The 24,140-nt window shown below is 41.4% G+C and overlaps 1 protein-coding gene across 4 annotated transcripts in view; it reads right to left on the bottom strand.

Moving 5' to 3' along the window:
* kcnq2a (potassium voltage-gated channel, KQT-like subfamily, member 2a) overlaps positions 1-24,140 on the bottom strand; it is a 111,162-nt gene that overhangs the window by 24,612 nt on the left and 62,410 nt on the right. For 2 of the 4 annotated variants that reach the window (XM_061985628.2, XM_061985629.2), the window contains exons 7-10: positions 11,573-11,668; positions 11,384-11,478; positions 7,604-7,663; positions 1,834-1,863 (exon numbers count right to left, since the gene is read on the bottom strand). In XM_061985628.2, the coding sequence (XP_061841612.1) occupies positions 1,834-1,863; positions 7,604-7,663; positions 11,384-11,478; positions 11,573-11,668 (281 nt within the window). Of the gene's footprint in view, positions 1-1,832; positions 1,864-2,421; positions 2,807-2,878; positions 3,012-7,603; positions 7,664-11,383; positions 11,479-11,572; positions 11,669-24,140 lie in introns of those variants that run through there. The other 2 variants (XR_012051132.1, XM_061985631.2) reach the window with 2 other exon arrangements.

Below are 24,140 nucleotides of genomic sequence, written 5' to 3'. Positions count from 1 at the left end.
GCCATGTAACACAGTGGTGAACATGCCCTTTCCCAACTACTTTGGCACATGTTGCAGCCATGAAATTCTAAGTTAATTATTATTTGCAAAAAAAAAATAAAGTTTATGAGTTTGAACATTAAATATCTTGTCTTTGTAGTGCATTCAATTGAATATAAATAAATAAATGATAAATGGGTTGTACTTGTATAGCGCTTTTCTACCTTCAAGGTACTCAAAGCGCTTTGACACTACTTCCACATTTACCCATTCACACACTGATGGAGGGAGCTGCCATGAAAGGCGCTAACCAACACCCATCAGGAGCAAGGGTGAAGTGTCTTGCTCAGGACACAACAGACATGACGAGGTTGGTACTAGGTGGGGATTGAACCAGGGACCCTCGGGTCGCGCACGGCCACTATTCCACTGCGCCGGGTTGAAAAGGATTTGCAAATCATTGTATTTCGTTTATATTTACATCTAACACAATTCCCCAACTCATATGGAAACGGGGTTTGTATTTTTACAAAAAAGTCCTATATATGAATAATGTTATATTTGTAGAGATAACAAGTCATATTATAATAATTTTTTGTGAATTTATGAGGTGCAAAGTATGTATATATATATATTCCAATAATAGCTAACAATATGACAAAACACCTGTAATTTAACAGAATAATTCTGTATTATTATTATATTTACTGTATACTGTAATTTTACATGAAATCATAAAAGAATAAAGGTATCATTTTGAATGATAGATTAGTCATCATATATTACAACATCTTTTTGCAAATTTATGAGGTAAAATCTATGAATTTTCCAAGAACAGCTAATAATATTATGATAAAAATCCTGTAATTTAAGTTAAAGTTAAAGTACCAATGATTGTCACACACACACTAGGAACATAATAAATATGTATTATTTTATTTACTGTATAACGTAATTTTACATTAAATCATAATAAAATAATAATGTTATAATTTTGAATTATAGATCAGTCACTATATTACAATACATTTTTGTGAATTTATGAGGTGAAAAAAAGCTTGCAACTAAAAATATTTTTATTATTATATTTACTAAATATAGTATTTTCTTGTGGAATCTTTATGCATTTTTCTTCTTTTCTGGGCTAATAACTATTAAAACACAGGAAAAAAAGAACACTACAGGACAAAAAAAACGGCTAACGTATGGAAAAACATTTTTTTCTTCTAAAATGTAGTGTATGTGGCTTATATACGCTCTATAGTCCGGAAAATAAGGTAAATAGATAATTGGGCTCCAGCAAAAAGGGAACTTTTCTCATGCTGGAGAAAAATGACCTGTGTTTGAGCAATGCTTATTATTTATCTACTTAACTTTTAAAATAGTAAATACTGGTATCATATGTTGTATCTGCTGATGCAGCTGTTGTAAAAAAAAGGCAGATATACATCCAAATAAAGGGTACACCTCTATTAAAAAGTTACTGCAGCGCACTATGAGACCTTATAATTACCAGCATATATCTGCAAACATCAATTAGACTTTAGTAGTTAATGTTTTCACTTGACTATATTGATCCACACACACCTCTTTGTTGTCAAAATACGGTGGGGGGAGAAGCACTGAAAAGTGTTGCAGAATGATCACTTTTTCCTGCTTCCTGATGAGATGTAAGGTGAACGCAGTGAGGGCTCATCTCTGAATCATGTATGCAAAATGCAGCATGACCATTCTTGAAGGAGGCATTCTCTCACACACGCACGCACGCACGCACACTCCCCCAAGAAAGACTGTCTCAGCAGCAGCTAAAAGCAGAGTTGAAGAGAAGCCAAAGCAGTCAATCACATTACGGACCTGGGAGAGCTTTCGGTCTGCGAGTCCTTCCTGTGGGCAGAAAATATACCAATGAACAATTTTACAGATGGAATTTTATCAAGAACGAAAGATGAACATTTTTAAAGTTGACTAAGTTAAACAAATAATTAATAAAACACTTTTTTATGTTGTCCTAAGTCAGAATTGTCCAAACTTATATATGTATATATATATATATATATATATATATATATATATATATATATATATATATATATATATATATATATATGTATACATATATATACATACATACATATATATATATATACATATATACACATATGTACATGTATATACAATGGGATAAACATGTTGTTTAAAACAACATAAACTCTAATATTTGTATTTATTATATATAAATATATATATATATATTTGTATTTATTAGGTATAAATATATATATACAGTATATATATATATCATATTTGTATTTATTATATATATATATATATATATATATATATATATATATATATATATATATATATATATATATATATATAAATATATGTGGGGCAAAAAAGTATTTAGTCAGCCACCGATTGTGCAAGTTCTCCCACTTAAAATGATGACAGAGGTCTGTAATTTTCATCATAGGTACACTTCAACTGTGAGAGACAGAATGTGAAAAAAAATCCAAGAATTTACATTGTAGGAATTTTAAAGAATTTATTTGTAAATTATGGTGGAAAATAAGTATTTGGTCACTTCAAACAAGGAAGATCTCTGGCTCTCACAGACCTGTAACTTCCTCTTTAAGAAACTCTTCTGTCCTCCACTCGTTACCTGTATTAATGGCACCTGTTTGAACTCGTTATCTGTATAAAAGACACCTGTCCACAGCCTCAAACAGTCAGACTCCAAACTCCACTATGGCCAAGACCAAAGAGCTGTCGAAGGACACCAGGAAAAGAATTGTAGACCTGCACCTGGCTGTGAAGAGTGAATCTACAATAGGCAAGCAGCTTGATGTGAAAAAAATCAACTGTGGGAGCAATTATCAGAAAATGGAAGACATACAAAACCACTGATAGTCTCCCTCATTCTGGGGCTCCACGCAAGATCTCATCCCGTGGGGTCAAAATGATCATGAGAACGGTGAGCAAAAATTCCAGAACCACACTGGGGGACCTGGTGAATGACCTGCAGAGAGCTGGGACCAAAGTAACAAAGGTTACCATCAGTAACACACTACGCCGACAGGGAATCAAATCCTGCAATGCCAGACGTGTCCCCCTGCTTGAGCCAGTGCATGTCCAGGCCCGTCTGAAGTTTGCCAGAGAGCACATGGATGATACAGCAGAGGATTGGGAGAATGTCATGTGGTCAGATGAAACCAAAATAGAACTTTTTGGTATAAACTCAACTCGTCGTTTTTGGAGGAAGAAGAATACTGAGTTGCATCCCAAGAACACCATAACTACTGTGAAGCATGGGGGTGGAAACATCATGCTTTGGGGCTGTTTTTCTGCTAAGGGGACAGGCCGACTGATCCGTGTTAAGGAAAAAATGAATGAGGCCATGTATCGTGAGATTTTGAGCCAAAACCTCCTTCCATCAGTGAGTGCTTTGAAGATGAAACGTGGCTGGGTCTTCCAGCATGACAATGATCCCAAACACACCGCCCGGGCAACGAAGGGGTGGCTCCATAAGAAGCATTTGAAAGTCCTGGTGTGGCTTAGCCAGTCTCCAGACCTCAACCCCATAGAAAATCTGTGGAGGGAGTTGAAAGTTCGTGTTGCTCGGCGACAGCCCCAAAACATCACTGCTCTCGAGAAGATCTGCATGGAGGAATGGGCCAAAATACCAGCTACTGTGTGTGCAAACCTGGTAAAGACCTATAGTAATCGTTTGACCTCTGTTATTGCCAACAAAGGTTATATTACAAAGTATTGAGTTGAATTTTTGTTATTGACCAAATACTTATTTTCCACCATAATTTAAAAATAAATTCTTTAAAATTCCTACAATGTGAATTCCTGGATTTTTTTTTCACATTCTGTCTCTCACAGTTGAAGTGTACCTATGATGAGAATTACAGACCTCTGTCATCATTTTAAGTGGGAGAACTTGCACAGTGGCTGACTAAATACTTTTTTGCCCCACTACATATATATATATATATATATATATATATATATATATATATAAATAATAAATACAAATATTAGAGTTTATGTTGTTTTAAACAACATGTTTATTCCATTGTATATATATGTACATATGTGTTTTAAACAACATAAACTCTAATATTTGTATTTATTATATATAAATATATATATATTTGTATTTATTATATATAAATATATATATATAATATTTATATTTATTATATATAAATATATATATATATATATATATATTTATATATAATAAATACAAATAAAGTTTATGTTGTTTTAAACATGTTTATTCCATTGTATATATATGTACATATGTGTACATATGTATGTATGTATATATATATATATATATATATATATATATATATATATATATATATATATATATATATATATATGTAGTGGGGCAAAAAAGTATTTAGTCAGCCACTGTGCAAGTTCTCCCACTTAAAAATGATGACAGAGGTCTGTAATTCTCATCATAGGTACACTTCAACTGTGAGAGACAGAATGTGAAAAAAAATCCAGGAATTCACATTGTAGGAATTTTAAAGAATTTATTTGTAAACAAAGATGGCGTCGATTGTGTGGGACTTCTTCACTGTTTCCGAAAGGGATGTTTTAAGTGTTTTTTGCACCAAAAGTACTAGGAACATTCCCAGAGTAAGGGGGAAAAAAACCTTACGCTATAACACATCGAACCTTACTTAGCACTTGAATGGCTAGCATGGCTATGAGGGTGTTAAGAAAGCCTAGGACGACCCAGTCTGTATTTAACAAACAACAGAGTGAAATAGGAAGTGATCTGTATCGGCTTGTAAAAAATAATTGTTTGTGCATCCCTACAAATATGTCAAGAAAACGTGTGTAACCACAGAGCTCCTTAAAAATATATTTTGGAAGCTTTCGGTGAAACTTCAGCAGGTAAAAATCAACTCCTCTTTCAACCCAATAGATGTAAATTTGGTGTAGAAGATTCGAGTTACGTCACAAAAGCGGTTTAATCAAGTCGTTACTTTATGTACCGTAAATTCCAGACTATAAGCCGCTTTTTCTTCCCTACGCTTTGAACCCTGCGGCCAATAAAACAGTGCGGCTAATTTACACATTTTTCTTCGCTGATGGCCATAATGCAAATAGTTAAAAAGGTATGTTTTTGTTTGTGCTACGGCGCCATCTTTTGGACGAATTCACTCACTGCAGGTGATGCTGTACTCTTCTTTTTAGAGTTTTCAACCGGAAGAAGTGCCGTTCTGACTACTAGCCGTCAAAAGTGTTTCTACTCGTATGGATTCTTCATTAATCGCTCCCAAGCAACGTTTGTATGTTTTACAATACAACTAAAACTATTCTTACTTACTAAACCGTCCCATGTGTGATGTCTGTAGGAGTGTTTTCATGCACATTTGTACGTGCTATTGTAATGTAATCAAGCTAGCGTTGTTAGCATTAGCTAACATGCCAACACGTTTACAAGTGTCTGTGTTAGTATTATTAACTTATAACTGCATTCTTTTTGTATTGTTTCAGTTTCACAAAGTCCTCAGTAAATTCACCAAAACGTCACCGTGCAGTTATTGAGTTTGTTTAGCTGATTGGAGAGCTCGCTTGCGCAGCTAGTGGGTCCAAGATCATGTCAGACATTAAACTTTTCTCCACAAAACTGAAAAAGTGGCTTCAGGAAAATGAGAAGTGTGAGCACTAAAACTTGGTGTAGTATGGACAAATGGGGCCAATTATCTTTAATGTATGTTTTATTATGTACTTGTCTTACTCTTCTTGTATGTGTTTTTCACTTTTCTCAACTTTTTAAAAGCCTAACCAGGGACGAGGGTTGCAAATGAGCCTGTGGCTAGAAGAAGTCTTCTGTACTTTGACATGGGTTACCTATGGGTAGCAATGTTTCATTGTACTGTCCCTGTCAAAGAAATATTTCTGTGTAAATAACTCATTTCACAACATATATATCTGCTGCCTATAGTCTGGTGTGGCTAATATATGGAAAAATATTTTTAATTTAGTGGGTGTTGCTTATATACTGGTGCACTCTATGGTCTGTAAAATACAGTGTATGTTCTTTACCACACAGCTTTTCACATGTCACATGATAAAAAACAGTGTAAGGAAAACAAAACAACGTACCAAATCACAAGTGTGAACGCAGCCTCAATTTGAAAAAAAAAAAATCACATTTTGTTGTTGCTATAACAGTGGCTACACACATTTACACTTGTGTGTTAAAATACACTATATTGTCAAAAGTATTTATTCACCCATCCAAATGATCAGAATCAGGTGTTCTAATCACTTGGCCCGGCCACAGGTGTATAAAATCAAGCACTTAGGCATGGAGACTGTTTCTACAAACATTTGTGAAAGAAGGGGCCGCTCTCAGGAGCTCAGTGATTTCCAGCGTGGAAATGTAATAAAATGTCACCTGTGCAACAAATCCAGTCGTGAAATTTCCTCGCTCCTAAATATTCCAAAGTCAACTGTCGACTTTATTATAAGAAAATAGAAGAGTTTGGGAACAACAGCAACTCAGCCACCAAGTGGTAGGCCACGTAAACTGACAGAGAGAGGTCAGCGGATGCTGAAGCGCATAGTGCAAAGACTTTCTGCACAGTCAGTCGCTACAGAGCTCCAAACTTCATGTGACCTTCCAATTAGCCCACGTACAGTACGCAGAGAGCTTCATCTAAGCCATACATCACCAAGTCCAATGTCAAGGTCGGATGCAGTGGTGTAAATCACGTCGCCACTGGACTCTAGAGCAGTGGAGACGCGTTCTCTGGAGTGATGAATCACACTTTTCCATCTGGCAATCTGATGGACCAGTCTGGGTTTAGAGGTTGACAGTAGATCGCTACATTTCGGACTGCATTGTGCCGAGTGTGAAATTTGATAGAGGAGGAATTATGGTGTGGGTTTTTTTTTTCAATAGTTGGGCTTGGCCCCTTAGTTCCAGTGAAATGAACTTTGAATGCTCCAGGATACCAAAACATTTTGGACAATTCCATGCTCCCAACCTTGTGGGAACAGTTTGGAGCAGACCCCTTCCTCTTCCAGCATGACTGTGCACCAGTGCACAAAGCAAGGTCATAAGGACATGGATGACAGAGTCTGGTGTGGATGAACTTGACTTGTCTGCACAGAGTCTTGACCTGAACCCGATAGAACACCTTTGGGATGAATTAGAACGAAGACTGAGAGCCAGGCTTTCTCAACCAACATCAGTGTGTGACCTCACCAATGCGCTTTTGCAAGAATGGTGGAAAATTCCTATAAACACATTCCGCAACCTTGTGGACAGCCTTTCCAGAAGAGTTGAAGCTGTAATAGCTGCAAAAGGTGGACCCACATCATATTGAACCCTATGGGTTAGGAATGAAATGGCACTTTAAGTTCATATGGGAGTCAAGGCAAGTGGCCAAATACTGTTGGCAATATAGTGTATGTTGTTTGTCCAGTAAGTAAATATTGTTTTTTAACATGACATCAATGTGCATTATTTCCTGTTTTTTTTTTGTATTGATTTAATTCATTGTTTGATGAACCCTCTTTGACATGATTGCTTTGCTATTTCAGCATCCCTTTCCCCACAGAAAGAATGTGTTCCTACCTGAAGGACCTCCCCTTCAGATTCCTCAGCAGGTCCAATTGATTCAGAGGTGGAATTATTCTAAAAGGGGGAAGAGGCATTTAAGATGTTTAGTCATTCAAAATAACATTTCAGACTCCCTGCTGTGCTGAGCAAAGGTTCATTTGGCCCGGGGGTGCTTCATTCACTTCAGTTTGGCATTTGACTTTAGCGCCGCTCATCACCTCCATTTAGAAGTTGGATGAATTAAAGTCGTTCTAAGCAGAAAGGACAAGTGGTCTATTCTGCTGCTTCATGAAATCTCCGCTGTGAGAGTCAATGAGGCAGATTTGTTTTTATCAGGCCTAATATGACATAATGTTGGGAGAAATTGTTCACAATATTATCTATATTTTAAAAAAGGGTAAAAAAAAAAAAAAAAAAGTATAAAAAATAAAATGTTCCAAGACATAGTTGTAAAAAAAACGTAAGAACAAAAACATTTTATAAAAAAAGAAAAACTAGAAGAATAAAGTTACGGTAAAGACTTTTGGTAAAATTGTAAAACTACAGGAATTTGTTTATAGTTTTTTTTTTTTTTACAAACAAATCATCATATAAGAACACATTTATAATTATAGATTAAAGTCATAATATTACCATTTATTTGTGTGATTTTTGAGGCAAAATCAATAATTTTTCCAAGAATAGCCAATACAATTTTGAGAAATAGCTTGTAATGTAACAGAATATTTTATTATTATTTGTATTCTTATAATCATTTGTACTACATATAGTATTTTTTTGTGGAAGGTTCCAAAGCATGGTTGTAAAGAACGCAAGAAAAAAATCATATAAAATTTAATGAAGTAGGAAAAACTAAAATAATAAAGTTACTGTATAGAATTGTGTGAATATTGAGAAATTATAAAGGGAAAAAAACTACAGGAATTAATTTTTTTTCCCACAAAAAATCCATAAAATAATAATTACAATTACAAGCCACACTATTGTAATATAATTTTGTGAATTTATGAGGTAAAAACTATCAATGTTATAACAATAATAATAATATGATAAAAATCTTGTATTTTAACAGAATACATTGTAATAATATTTTATTTAGCACATATCCGGTAGTATTTTTACAAAAAAGTCCTATAGACGAATAATGTTATAATTTTAAAGGTGCCATATGTAGTAATGTGGCCAGAAATGGTACTGCAATCCCGGTCAAAATCCTGTAGTTCCCTCCCTCTCTCCATGACTGAGGTTGCCAGAGATTAATCCTACTCCAAAGAACTTCAAATGGCAATGGACGAGTCCTACGCTGTAGGTTTCTCTTGTTTATGCTTCTTGCAAGATGGTTTACTAAGTAATTATGCCACATTTTACTGATGTCCATTAGCCAAATGTATTTGTAAAGTTCCATCCATCCATTCATTTTCTACCGCTTATTCCCTTCGAGGTCCCGGGGGGCGCTGGAGCCTATCTCAGCTACAGTCGGGCGGAAGGCGGGGTACACCCTGGACAAGTCGCCATCTCATCGCAGGGCCAACACAGATAGACAGACAACATTCACACTCACATTCACACACTAGGGCCAATTTAGTGTTGCCAATCAACCTATCCCCAGGTGCATGTCTTTGGAGGTGGGAGGAAGCCGGAGTACCCGGAGGGAACCCACGCAGTCACGGGGAGAACATGCAAACTCCACACAGAAAGATCCCGAGCCTGGGATTGAACCCCAGACTACTCAGCACCTTCGTATTGTGAGGCAGACGCACTAACCCCTCATCCACCGTGCTGCCCCTATTTGTAAAGTTACGCAGCAATATTTTAGTGGGGACATATTGTTGGCATTACCCCGCTAAAATGTCTAGTTTGACCGCATGGACCACCATCCAAATAATTATATATAATAATATATAATATATGGCATAGGCCTACTTTGATGGCTAGTCAAGGCCAACAGTAAAATGACCACCACATTTCATTCAGCATAACCCCATGTTGCATCCAACCTGACGCACTGCATTCTCTTCCATGTACGGACATCACCATCTTTCAGTGCAGAGTGCGATTCTATGAGCCAATCCACGTTACGCAAAAACCATGTTAGGCATAAATCATATAGCCTACTACCATGTCAATACACAAATCATTACATGTGATGCATTATAAGCAAATACCACCACATCATTTATATGTGTCTAATGCACATACAGTACCAGAAACCGCAATTAGCCGTGCTAATGTTGGAACCCATTTCCTCAGCGTATCAGCATATTGAGAACAAAATAGGCACTGACACTACCCACATCCACATAGGTTTTATTCGTCCAAAAGATATTTTGCCCTGTCAGTAGGATGAAACATCGACATACAGGCTAACGGGCATATATTTCCCCCGTTAGCCTGTATGTTGATGTGTCATTGACCGGTCTTGCATGCTTAGCATTAAACGAGGAGCTAAGCACCATCACACTAAGCAGTGGTTGCAGGAACATACTAGCTTTGTTAGACAAGGTCATAGACTGTATTGGACTAATATAGTTTACATACCAAAAGTCAATGTATTACAAGTAATAGGCAAAGATAAATGCCTGACTAACCTATCAAGGAGGAAATTAGCAAGTTTGGCGTCAGATGAAAAAATATTCGATGGTTTACATCTTTCAAAGGCATCCCCGATACAAATCCTGGTTTTGTTCCTGGCTTTGTCATTAATAAGTTTAGAATGGTAACTTTTAGATTGGCTAAGGTCTGACATGTTTAGTAACTTTACCAGTGGCAGTAGCTAGACGAAGATGGCGGTGCGTAACTAGCAACCTGGATGTGACACTCACAGACTTTCTAATTGGTCAAAGGGTGGAGGGCGGGCCATCGAAATTAAAACAATAACAAGATTTCGGGGCTGTACATCTAATTTTGAAATGAGCACATCTCGGCTGAACTACTGTTATCAGTTATAGAGGTATTGAAAAAAAACATGATTTATTAATGCCTTTTGACATATCATTTAATGATGACTTGACATGAAATTATTACATATAGCTCCTTTAAATCAGAGATAAAAGTTATACTACAACATATTTTTGTGAATTTAAGAGGTAAAAACTGAATTGTTCAAGAATAGCAAATAATATTATGACAAAAACCCTGTAATATAACATAATGAATCTGTTTTTTTTTTTTTACTGTACAAAGTGATTTTACATTAAATCATAATAAAATATTTTTGTTATTATTTTGAAATATAGATCGGTCATTTTATTACAATATATTTTTGTGAATTTATGAAGTACAAACTATTGCTAATAATTGCTAATAATTTAATGAAAAAAGCTTTCAACTAAAAATATTTGTTTTATTATTATTATATTCACTAAATATAGTATTTTCTTGTGGAATATTTATGCATTTTTCTACTTTTCTAGGCAAACAATTAGCAAAATCCAGGAAAAAACTAACACTACAGGACAAAAAAAAAGTTACAATATTGAGGGAATAAGTAAATAATTTTTTTTTTTTGAGAGCTGTAAGGAGAATTAAGTTGTAATTTCAGGAGAAGAAATGCCATTATACTGTTTTTACATGATGAAAAGTAACACCTTCCTAAGTTTATAAGAATAAATTACTAATAGAAGGATTTGTTTTGTATTATTAAACAGGATAAAGTCATATGTAAAATGTCCAAATATCTATGAATATACATCAAAAGCCATTAAATAATAATAATAAATATTAAAATGGTGTAATTGTTTTACAGGATTTTGGAATTATCTTTTTTGAATGAATGTCAACTTGAACAATGAATACCTGTAGACTGGCACAGCCACAGTCTGCTCATAGAAGTCCCAGGTAGACATCAGATCTGTGCGGGACAGGTTGGTTGCATAAAACCTCCAAGCAGCCTAGAAGAAACGGAGGAAGAAGAAGGAGAAGGAAATAGGGGCAGCACTTAAAGATGGGGACAATGGAAAAGCAAAGCAAAAGACAAAGACCTACTTGAATGAGACTCGCTGCAGGGTTGCGTCTCTTTTCAAAATGTTTCTGCCTGTGCTGCTCTTGGACTTTGAGGGCAAAACCAGAACCAAGGATGCCCTGTTCAAGGATGACAGCAGCAAAGTCCATGTTTCAGGCTACCTTCACACGAGGGTTGTCCCCATAACAATATTTTGGTACCGCTATCAAAATGTATTTCCATACTTTTCTAAATAAAGGGTACCACAAAAAATTTCATTATTGTCTTCATTTGGACAAAAAATCTTAGTGTACATTAAACATATGTTTCTTATTGCAATTTAGTCCTTAAATAAAATAGCGAACATTATATATATATATATATATATATATATATATATATATATATATATATCTGTGGAGAGGGGCGTGGTTCGCGCGTTCCCTCCGGGCGGGGTGTGTGCGGAGGCCGGCCATGAAGCAGCAGACAGGTGAGTGGATGACTCAGCTGGAACGAGTTATCTAATCACCTGTTCCTTTATTAAGCAGCGTCGGAGACCATGAGGCAGAGGGACCTGGAAAGCAGATGAAAAGCCACGGAAGAGTGCTGAAAAGCCCGAAAAGAGAGACATTGTGAGGAGGAGGAGAGCTGAAAAGCCGACAGAGACTTGTGTGAGAATATAATTAAAAGAATTGTAAAACGCCGACCCAAAGTGTTGTGCCCTTTCCTGTGGTCCCAGAAGAACCCGAGACAGAGACGTCTTCACAGTGGCACCCAACAAGGCGAACCACAGAAATGTCGACAACATCCCCGCTGGAGGCGCTGGGCCAAGTGTTGGCCGAGGTGTCAACGGCAAGCCGGCAGCAGACACAGGTGCTGCAGGCATTAATGGACAGAGCAGAGGCGGCGGGAGGAATGTCCGCCATGAAACGCATGGTGGAGGGGGAGGACCCCCAGACATTCCTCGATGTCTTTGAGGCCACGGCGACATCGTGCAGGTGGCCGGAGGAGGAATGGGGCGCGAAGCTGCTGCCGCTCCTGGTGGGGGAGGCGCAGCGGGCGGCGGTGAGTCTCCCGGCGTCCGCTCGCATGCAGTATGCAAACTTGCGCTGCGCCATACTGGATCGGGTCGGCAGCAGCCCCGAAGACCATCGCCGGAAGTTCCGGGCCATGATGTTGGGGCCAGGGGACCGGCCCTTCGTACTGGCATTTCAACTTCGAGACGCAGCAACCCGTTGGCTCCAGCCAAACGGACTGGACCCAAAAATGCTGGAGGCCATCGTCCTGGAGTGATTCGTGGAGGCAATCCCGGCCAGGACCTCCGCGTGGGTACGGTACCACAGTCCCCCGGACGTCAAAGCTGCGGTGAAACTGGCGGAGGAACACCTGGCGGTACAGAGGGAGACAACAACCAAAACGGCCAAGGGACCCACCCCAGCACCCCGCCGATGACTCGCCCCGCTCTGGGGGGGGGGTGGAGGGAGAGTCTCCGCAGTGGCAACCAAGCCAGCCTGAGCCACCCGGAATCACCGAACAGGTTCACCACACGGACATAAAGAAAAAAGAATACGCACCCACACACACCCAGACAGACGACAAGGGGGGGAACACGGGGTCATAATATGTCTATGGTTTGTGCATTTCAGGGTACCGACGCTGCGGGGAGAGGGCTTCCCTCGCAGATGGCACCTCAAACCCCAGGGACGGTGTGCTGGAGGTGCGGACGGCCCGGGCACGTGCGCCGGGAGTGCTCCCTGATGGAGGTGGGGCAGGTGTTGCGGGTTGTCGGGCCTCCAGCACCCGCCCCCGATCGGGGGGAGACGTACTGTGTCCCGGTCAGGGTACAAGGGGGTACATATCGGGCGATGGTGGATTCGGGCTGCAAACAGTCCATGATCCACCAAAACCTGGTTTGGCCCGGGGCGTTGAGGCAGGCGACACGGGTGAAAATTAGGTGTATTCATGGGGATGTGCACGAGTACCCTATGGTGCCAGTGGAAATTATATACAAGGAACAAAAGCATAAGGTTAAGGTTGCCGTAAGCGCGCAACTTACGCACCCCGTAATTCTAGGGACGAATTGGCCGGGATTTAACCATTTGGTAACACAATGTGTGGGGTTGCGTTCACGGACAGTCGGCGAGGGGAGTATCCGCGCGGTTCTCAGCGGCGACGCGGCTTCATCCGGTGCTGCCGAGCGGGAACCGGTGGGGGATTCGCGGGAGGCCCCCCCGACCCCCCAATGGCAACCTACTGAGGACTTTCCCCTCGAGCAGTCCCGTGATGAAACCTTGCGCGAGGCCTGGGACCAGGTGGATTATATTGACGGTCAGCTGGTGCGCCCAGGGAAAGCGCGGGTATTCCCCCATTTTTCAATTATTAGGGATAGATTATACAGAGTGGGCCGTGACACTCAAACCGGGGAGGAACACACCCAGTTGTTGGTGCCAAAACACCGCCGGGAAATGGTTTTCCAGGCGGCGCATTTTAATCCCATGTCTGGCCACTTAGGGTATGATAAAACACTTAATCGGGTAATGGTCCGATTCTATTGGCCAGGCCTCCGGGCAGACGTGCGCCGTTGGTGCGCTGCCTGCCCGGACTGCCAGCTGGTGAACCCAGCGGCCACCCCAAAGGCGCCCTTGCGCCCATTACCGCTCATGGAGGTCCCGTTCGAAAGAATTGGGATGGACCTCATCGGACCATTTCACCCGAGCACACGGGGATACCGCTTTGTGTTAGTCCTGGTGGATTACGCAACGCGTTATCCCGAAGCAGTACCTTTGCGCTCCATCTCTGCCAAGAGTGTTGCGCAAGCGCTGTTTCAGGTCATCTCCCGAGTTGGAATCCCGAAAGAGATTCTGACTGACCAAGGCACGTCCTTTATGTCGCGCACGATAAAGGAACTCTACGGGTTACTGGGAATTAAAGCGATCCGCACCAGTGTATACTATCCGCAAAAGGATGGGCTGGTGGAGAGATTAAATAAAACGCTGAAAACCATGATCCGTAAGTTTATGCACGAGGACAAACAGAATTGGGATAAATGGTTGGACCCCCTAATGTTTGCGATGCGAGAGGTACCCCAGGCCTCCGTTGGTTTTGCACCTTTTGAGTTGTTGTACGGCCGGAGGCCTCGCGGAGTGCTGGACGTCATTAAAGAAAGCTGGGAGGAGGGTCCAAGCTCCAGCAAAAATGAAATTCAATACGTCATGGACATGCGAGCAAAACTCCACAAGGTGGGGCACTTGTCACATGAGAATTTGCTCCGTGCCCAAGAACGTCAGCGGCGCACGTATAACAGGGGGACCCAACTACGCAAATTCACTCCGGGAGAAAAAGTACTTGTATTGCTTCCAACCTCAAACTCCAAATTACTTGCAAAGTGGCAGGGACCCTTTGAGGTCGCACGGCAAGTGGGTGATGTCGATTATGAGGTTCGGCGCTCGGACCGACGTGGAGACACTCAGATCTACCATTTGAACCTGCTGAAGGCATGGAAAGAGACGGAGCCTGTTTCCATGGTGACAGTAGTGGGGGAGGAGGAGGAGTTGGGGCCGGAGATCCCGCGCTCTGGCCCGGCCCCCCGGCTGTCCTGTGACGACCAGCTCACATCAGCGCGCAGAGGGCGGATGTGGCTGAGTTACAGCGGCGCTTCTCTGATGTGTTCTCCTCGCGGCCCGGTCGCACGGATCTCATCCGACATCATATTGAGACCAGCCCGGGGGTTACGGTGCGGTCTCGGCCATATCGGCTTCCCGAACACAAGCGCAAAGTAGTTCGGGAGGAATTAAAAACTATGCTTGAGTTGGGGGTGATAGAAGAATCCCACAGCGCGTGGTGCAGTCCCATTGTTCTGGTTGGGAAGAAGGATGGGACTGTACGGTTCTGTGTGGATTACCGCAGGGTGAATGAACAATCACGGTTTGACGCGTACCCAATACCTCGGGTCGACGAGCTCCTGGATCGGCTAGGCACTGCTCAATTTTTCACGACACTGGATTTGACCAAGGGCTACTGGCAGATTCCCTTGTCACCAGAGTCCCGAGAAAAAACGGCCTTTTGCACTCCGGACGGTTTGTACCAATTTGTGACACTTCCGTTTGGCTTGTTCGGTGCGCCCGCCACGTTCCAGCGTCTCATGGACCGAGTGCTGCGCCCCCACGCTGCATACGCGGCTGCCTACCTGGATGATGTCATCATCCAGAGTAGCAGCTGGGAACAACACGTGCGGCGGGTGGGGGCGGTGCTCCAGTCCCTGAGGCGGGTAGGGCTCACCGCCAACCCGGCGAAGTGCGCGGTTGGCCGGAGTGAGGTACAGTATCTGGGGTACCACTTGGGAGGGGGACAGGTGCGGCCGCAGGTAGACAAAACAGCGGCAATCGCGGCCTGTCCACCCCCCAAGACAAAAAAAGAGGTGAGGCAGTTTTTGGGACTGGCGGGCTATTACCGGCGGTTCATTCCCCGGTTTGCGAACTTAACCGGCCCACTGACTGACCTCACCCGAAAGGGTGCTCCAGAACTGGTCCAGTGGACGGAGCAGTGCCAGCGGGGGTTTGAGAAGGTAAAAACAGCACTCTGCGAGGAGCCGGTGCTGCACATGCCTAATTTTGACATCCCTTTCTGTCTGCAGGCGGACGCGTCGGGCCAGGGACTGGGGGCGGTGCTGTCTCAGCGGGTGGGGGACGTCGACCGCCCCGTTCTGTATATCAGCCGGAAACTCTCGGACCGGGAGGCAAGGTACAGCACGGTGGAGAGGGAGTGCCTTGCCATCCGGTGGGCGGTCGGGGCCCTCCGCTACTACCTGTTGGGGCGTGCCTTCAGTCTCTGCTCAGACCACAAACCTCTCCAGTGGCTCCACCGCATGAAGGACGCCAACGCACGGATCACCCGGTGGTATCTGGCATTATAGCCCTATAACTTTCGGGTGGTCCACAGGCCGGGCGCGCACATGGCCGTGGCCGATTTTCTCTCTCGGCCCGCTATAGGGGGTGGGGGGGAGTGAGCGCGGCCGGACGGCTGCCCGGCCTCAAATCTGGCGGGGGAGGCATGTGGAGAGGGGCGTGGTTCGCGCGTTCCCTGCGGGCGGGGTGTGTGCGGAGGCCGGCCATGAAGCAGCAGACAGGTGAGTGGATGACTCAGCTGGAACGAGTTATCTAATCACCTGTTCCTTTATTAAGCAGCGTCGGAGACCATGAGGCAGAGGGACCTGGAAAGCAGATGAAAAGCCACGGAAGAGTGCTGAAAAGCCCGAAAAGAGAGACATTGTGAGGAGGAGGAGAGCTGAAAAGCCGACAGAGACTTGTGTGAGAATATAATTAAAAGAATTGTAAAACGCCGACCCAAAGTGTTGTGCCCTTTCCTGTGGTCCCAGAAGAACCCGAGACAGAGACGTCTTCACAATATCATTCTATTATTTTGCCAACATTATGAGGGACAAACTGTAAAAATTGATTATTAATCTACTTGTTCATTTACTGTTAATATCTGCTTACTTTCTGTTTTAACAACATGTTCTATCTACACTTCTGTTAAAATGTGATAATCACTTATTCTTCTGTTGTTTGATACTTTACATTAGTTTTGGATGATACCACACATTTAGGTATCGATTCGATACCAAGTAGTTACAGGATCATACATTGGTCATATTCAAAGTCCAGGGACATATTTCCTGAGTTTATTAACATAATATGAAAAAATATTTTGTAACGATAAAAAATATCAATGTAAACATAGTAGTATTGACTAGATACACTGTTGTACTTGGTATCATTACAGTGGATGTCAGGTGTAGATCCACCCATGGCATTTGTTTACATTCAGGAACGGTGTCATTAGCGGTGACGCCGGTGAGTTACGGAGTGTAGTGAAGCATGTTTAGCTAGTCCTTGTCCTCCAGTGATAATGGTACGTGTAAGAAACTTACTTTATTTATCACCATGGAGGCCAGGATTAGTAATTTAGAAGTAGCTAAAACACTGCCGACTGCGGACGGATGTTGGCTGCTAGCTAGCTAGCCATGTCTTAAAGCACCTCTTCCTGAGGGCGTTTCAGTGTTATAACTTCACCTTTATCTTTACTTATTACACCAAAATGTGTCCGTTCTCCCTTTTCGGTCTACACACTGTCTGTTTGTAAGTACTCCGTGTGTGTGCGCTGCCCAACATGCTCCTCTGCTGCTAAAACCAGCAATGTCATGACGTGACATTGCTGGGAACCGGTACTTTTCAAACAGAGTATAGCACCGTTTTTGATTAATTAGTACCGCGATACTCTACTAGTACCGGTATATCGTACAACTTGAATGCTCTGAATGAGTTGAAATGGTTGGTGTTGGAATTTTTCAAATCGGTCACGAAATGTTGAAGTAGTAACATGTTGAATTGACAAATTATATTACGGAATTCCTAGAATTTCGGGAAAACCGGGAATTTTTCCAGTTCAAACAACAAATTTGTTTTTTGTCCTAATTAAGTGGAATGTTTTGACGGTGGAACAGTTGGAATGCGTTGAAAATGTGGAAGGAGTAGTTGCCAGAAAAAAGGGTGGAAATAGGGCCTTGGAAAAGCAAGAATTCTGGAAAATACTGGAATTTTTTTTTAACTTGGAAAAATTATAGTTTAAATTATAATAGTTATAGTTTAAATTTACAGAATGGTGAAATGTGTTGAAGGTGGAATGGTTTGAATAGGTTGAAAAATGTGGAAATGGTGGAAATTTGAAAAATTCATTTTGAATGGGAAAAATGTCCCGGAAAACCTGGAAATCTGGGAATTTTTTGGAATTTGTCAAGGGAAAGCCCACGATTCCCGAATAGGCTGAAAAGTTTGAAGTTGAAACGGTTTGAATCGGATGAAAAATGAGGAAGGTAGAACGCGCCAAAATCTGGAGAAGAAGAAGAAGAATAAATAGAAGAATTTTGGTGCAGAACACCATGAATGTGAATGTGAATGTTGTGGAGCATTCACACAACGACAATGAACATTATTACACTACAAATGGATCAATACAAATACCAACACAAATAGTACTATTGATAATAAATAACAATTACCTCTATTATCAACAATACAATTGTTTCAAATGCAACAATACATAAATGTAATGATAACTTGAAATACAAAAGAAAGCAGATACATGTCGGTGAAGAAAGAGAAGCTAACTGTATTAACCTTGTAGATTGTTATTGTACCAATTTTCTTATTAATAAACTTGTGACGTCTTGTGGGCCAAACTGAAGGCTGTAGTTTGGACACCCCTGGACTAAAACAGTTATTCTTTGTTGTAAGTTGATCTATATTTCATGTGTCTTTGTTTTGTTTACTTTCATGTTAATTATGATACAATGTTATGCAGAGATGTACTTGTAGCAAATTCTTTAAGGAGGTGCGCAAAAAGTTTTTTTTCTCCCGAAGGGGGGAATAATAGAAAACTGAGAATATCTGACCAAACCAAAGCTAACTGGTGCATCCAGGGTTGGAATTGGGGTTTAAATCACCAAATGATTCCCAGGCGCGGCCACCGCTGCTGCTCACTGCTCCAATGTGGGGATGGGTCAAATGCAAAGGATAATTTCACCGCACCTAGTGTGTGTGTGACGATGATTGGCACTTTAACTTTGAGAGCTGACGCGGCATTACGACCTACATTGTATTATCGCTACTGCTGACATAATTGAATCTCGGGGGGAAACGCTGACCCTGTAATAATGACGAGTGACAAAAATGCTAGCTGTCGGCATTATGACATCACTTAGGGAATGTGAAGGGGGCAGAGTTTTTGTGAGTTCAGGCATGTTTTGTTATGTTGCCTTTAAAACACCAGCTAAGGTGCCCATGTAGTTAGCTCGTACTTGCAAAAAAAAGAAAAAGAAAATGGATTGTCGGCCCATTAAGGCTACCGTAGTCAGAGATACAAGTATTATTATGGTGTGTGTATAAGGACCGCAAAATGGCACCCATTAGCAGACATTTTATCTGGTGTTTTGTTAACATGTTTACGAGTGTCTGTGTTAGTATTATTAACTTACAATGGCATTATTTTTGTATTGTTTCAGTTTCACAAATTCCTCAGTAAATTCACCAAAACGTCACTGTGGAGTTATTGAGTCTGTTTAGCTGATAGGAGAGCTATCTTACGCAGCTAGTGTGTCTATGACGATGACTTCTGTTTTGTTTGATCGGCCGTTTTACTGCCGTGTAACAGACACCGTTTGGAAACAATTAAGGTATGTAAATAAATATTTATAAAATATTTCCTCAGCCCACAGTTTTTATCCGATCAGAACTGTTCCAGTATCAAAACGTTCGGCTCGACCGGGAATTGTGAACTCACAAAAAGCCAAAAATATCCCAGATTACCCAAAATTCCTGTTTTTTCCTGAAATTTCCAGGAATTTCTCTCCATTGACAATGAATGGGCAATATACAAACTTCTGCCGAGCCCACATTTCTCACCCGATTTGAACCGTTCCAACATCCACACACTCCACTCACCTTGGACATTCAAGCCAGCATGTTTCCCAGTTCCAAAAAAATCCTGATTACCCGGAATTACCAGGAATTTCCCCCCTTAAAAATGAATGGGCAATATACAAATTTCTGCCTATCTCACATTTTTCACCCGATTTGAACAATCCCAACATCCACACACTCCACTCACCCGAGACATTCAAGCCAGCATGTTTCCCGGTTCCAAAATTCCATGATTACCCGCAATTACCAGGAATTTCTCTCCCATTAAAAATGAATGGACAATATACAAACCTCTTCACATCCCATATTTCTCAATTGATTCGAACCGTTCCACTTTCAACACCTTTCACTCATCTTGGACAATCAATCTACCATTTTCAAAGTTCCAAGAAATTCCAGGAACTCTTTGAATTCCCGGTTTTCCAAAGTCCTATTTTCACCTCTTGTCCCAAAGTTTTCACAGTCCACATTTTTCACCCAATTTCAACCATTCACCTACACAACATTCCTCTTAATTTTCTCTTAGTTCCTATTTTCTTTTCCAGTTTTCCCAAAAATTCCAGGAATTCCGAAATACCAATTCACAATTAAAACTGTTACTATGTCAACATTTTTTAACCGATTAGAAAAATTCCAACACCAACCCATTCATATCATCGAGGACAATTGTGCAGAAATCAATATTTTCAAAAACTCCCGATTTTCCCGAAATTCCCGGGAAATTCCCATTCAAATGAATGGACGTATTCAAAGTTCAACAATGCCCAACATTTTCTACAAACCCTGTTTCCATATGAGTTGGGAAATTGTGTTAAATGTAAATATAAACGGAATACAATAATTTGCAAATCCTTTTCAACCCATATTCAATTGAATGCACTACAAAGAAAAGATATTTGATGTTCAAACTCATAGACTTAATTTTTTTTTTTGCAAATAATAATTAACTTCGAATTTCATGGCTGCAACACGTGCCAAAGTAGTTTGGAAAGGGCATGTTCACCACTGTGTTACATCACCTTTTCTTTTAACAACACTCAATAAACGATTGGGAACTGAGAAAACTATTTGTTGAAGCTTTGAAAGGGGAATTATTTCCCATTCTTGTATTATGTAGAGCTTCAGTTGTTCAACAGTCGGGGGTCTCTGCTGTCGTATTTTACGCTTCATAATGCGCCACACATTTACATTTTCGATGGGAGACAGGTCTGGACTGCAGGCGGGCCAGGAAAGTACCCGCACTCTTTTTTTACGAAGCCACGCTGTTGTAACACGTGCTGAATGTGGCTTGGCATTGTCTTGCTGAAATAAGCAGGGGCGTCCATGAAAAAGACGGCGCATAGATGGCAGCATATGTTGTTCCAAAACCTGTATGTACCTTTCAGCATTAATGGTGCCTTCACAGATGTGTAAGTTACCCATGCCTTGGGCATTAATGCACCCCCATACCATCACAGATGCTGGCTTTTGAACTTTGCGTCGATAACAGTCTGGATGGTTCCCTCCCCTTTTTGGTCCGGATGACACGATGTCGAATATTTCCAAAAACACTTTGAAAAGTGGACTCGTCAGGCCACAGAACACTTTTCCACTTTGCATCAGTCCATCTTAGATGATCTCGGGCCCAGAGAAGCCGGCGGCGTTTCTGGATGTTGTTGATAAATGGCTTTCGCTTTGCATAGTAGAGCTTTAACTTGCACTTACAGATGTAGCGACAAACTGTATTTAGTGACAGTGGTTTTCTGAAGTGTTCCTGAGCCCATGTGGTGATATCCTTTAGAGATTGATGTCGGTTTTTGATACAGTGCCGTCTGAGGGATCGAATGTCACGGTCATTCAATGTTAGTTTCCGGCCATGCCGCTTACGTGGAGTGATTTCTCCAGATTCTCTGAACATTTTGATGATATTATGGACCGTAAATGTTGAAATCCCTAAATGTGTTGCAATTGCAGTTTGAGAAACGTTGTTCTTAAACTGTTTGACTATTTGCTCACGCAGTTGTGGACAAAGGGGGGTACCTTGCCCCATCCTTTCTTGTGAAAGACTGAGCATTTTTTGGGAAGCTGTTTTTATACCCAATCATGGCACCCACCAGTTCCCAATTAGCCTGCACACCTGTGGGATGTTCCAAATAAGTGTTTGATGAGCATTCCTCAACTTTATCAGTATTTTTTGCCACCTTTCCCAACTTCTTTGTCACGTGTTGCTGGCATCAAATTCTAAAGTTAACGATTATTTGCAAAAAAAAAAAAAAATGTTTATCAGTTTGAACATCAAATATGTTGTCTTTGTAGCATATTCAACTGAATATGAGTTGAAAATGATTTGCAAATCATTGTATTCCGTTTATATTTACATCTAACACAATTTCCTAACTCATATGGAAATCATCCACACACACTACTCTTTCAAAATATCGAAGGCAAAACATGTTTTCCCTTTCCCTAAATTCATGGTTTTCCTGAAATTTACAGGAATTTCTGTCCATTGACTGTCACAGTCCCTGCAGTGTCTTGTGTGTCTGTCTTGTCTGTCTGGGTGTTGTCATGTGTGGGCGGAGTTTGGGTTGCTGGCTTGATTCCCTAGATCAGTGGTTCTCAAATGGGGGTACGCCTACCCCTGGGGGTACTTGAAGGTATGCCAAGGGGTACGTGAGATTTTTTTAAATATTCTAAAAATAGCAACAATTCAAAAATCCTTTATAAATATATTTATTGAATAATACTTCAACAAAATGTGAATGTAAGTTCATAAACTGAACATCAAATCAAGTAGGCTATTCCATACAATGCAACAATGCAATATTCAGTGTTGACAGCTAGGTTTTTTGTGGACATGTTCCATAAATATTGATGTTAAAGATTTCTTTTTTTTTTTTTGAAGAAATGTTTAGTTAAGTTCATCAATCCAGATGGATCTCTATTACAATCCCCAAAGAGGGCACTTTAAGTTGATGATTACTTCTATGTGTAGAAATATTTATTTATAATTGAATCACTTGTTTATTTTTCAACAAGTTTTTAGTTATTTTTATTTTTTTTTCCAAATAGTTCAAGAAAGACCACTACAAATTAGCAATATTTTGCACTGTTATACAATTTAATGAATCAGAAACTGATGACATAGTGCTGTGTTTTACTTCTTTATCTCTTTTTTTCAACCAAAAATGCTTTGCTCTGATTAGGGGGTACTTGAATTAAAAAAATGTTCACAGGGGGTACATCACTGAAAAAAGGTTGAGAACCACTGCCCTAGATGAAGCTATTTCCACCGCCATCAAGATTTCGGACCAAATAGCCCAGTGGCAAGGCGAGATTGTTCCCTCCGTGTCGACTGCCCCTTTTTCCGACCGTGATTTTCTGCCAAATGCACCCCGACATTCTGTACCCCTAGCCCTGCCCTCCAGGTCCCCAGGGGAGGAGCAACTAGAGCGGACCCGTCTCTCCACTGAGGAGCGCCTCTGACGGATCAGGTCGGGGGTGTGCTTCTACTGTGGACAACCTGGTCATCTTCTTGCCTCCTGCCCCATTCAGCCAAAAGGAGGCTCACCAGTAGCAGTGGGGGTTCTGGTGAGCCAAACAGTCTCTTCCCCTGAATCCCGGGATCGCATGCAATTCTCCGTCACTCTTCAGTGGCACTCTCGGTCTGTGCCGTTGCTCGCCCTGGTTGACTCTGGGGCAGATGAGAATTTCATCGATTCAGCTGTTGTCTCCCAGGCAGGCATCTCCCTTGAGCCTCTACCCTCTCCTCTGAAAGCCAACGCCCTCACGGGTAGCCTTCTCGCTCGAGTATTCCATCGCACCGTGCGAGTCCACCTCATTGTGTCCGGTAATCATCATGAGCACATCCAAATCCATGTCATATCCTCACCTCTTGCACCCATCGTCCTTGGCCAACCTTGGTTACGGCTCCACAACCCCCATATTGACTGGACTGCAGGTAAGGTAGTGAGCTGGAGCTCCTACTGCCTCGCTACATGCCTGCGCTCTGCCTGTTCTCCAACGGAGGGCGCCAGCTCCCATGTCATTTTCGAGTCTCCTGACCTGTCGAGAGTTCCTGCTGTTTACCATGATCTCGGAGAGGTATTCAGCAAACAGCGTGCCCTGTCACTTCCACCTCACCGGCCCTATGATT

Source organism: Nerophis lumbriciformis, linkage group LG23, assembly GCF_033978685.3.
Source record: "Nerophis lumbriciformis linkage group LG23, RoL_Nlum_v2.1, whole genome shotgun sequence".
NCBI classification, from domain to species: Eukaryota; Metazoa; Chordata; class Actinopteri; order Syngnathiformes; family Syngnathidae; genus Nerophis; species Nerophis lumbriciformis.
The sequence above is the reverse complement of the archived record's forward strand: the minus strand, read 5'-3'. Positions and strand labels throughout refer to the sequence as shown.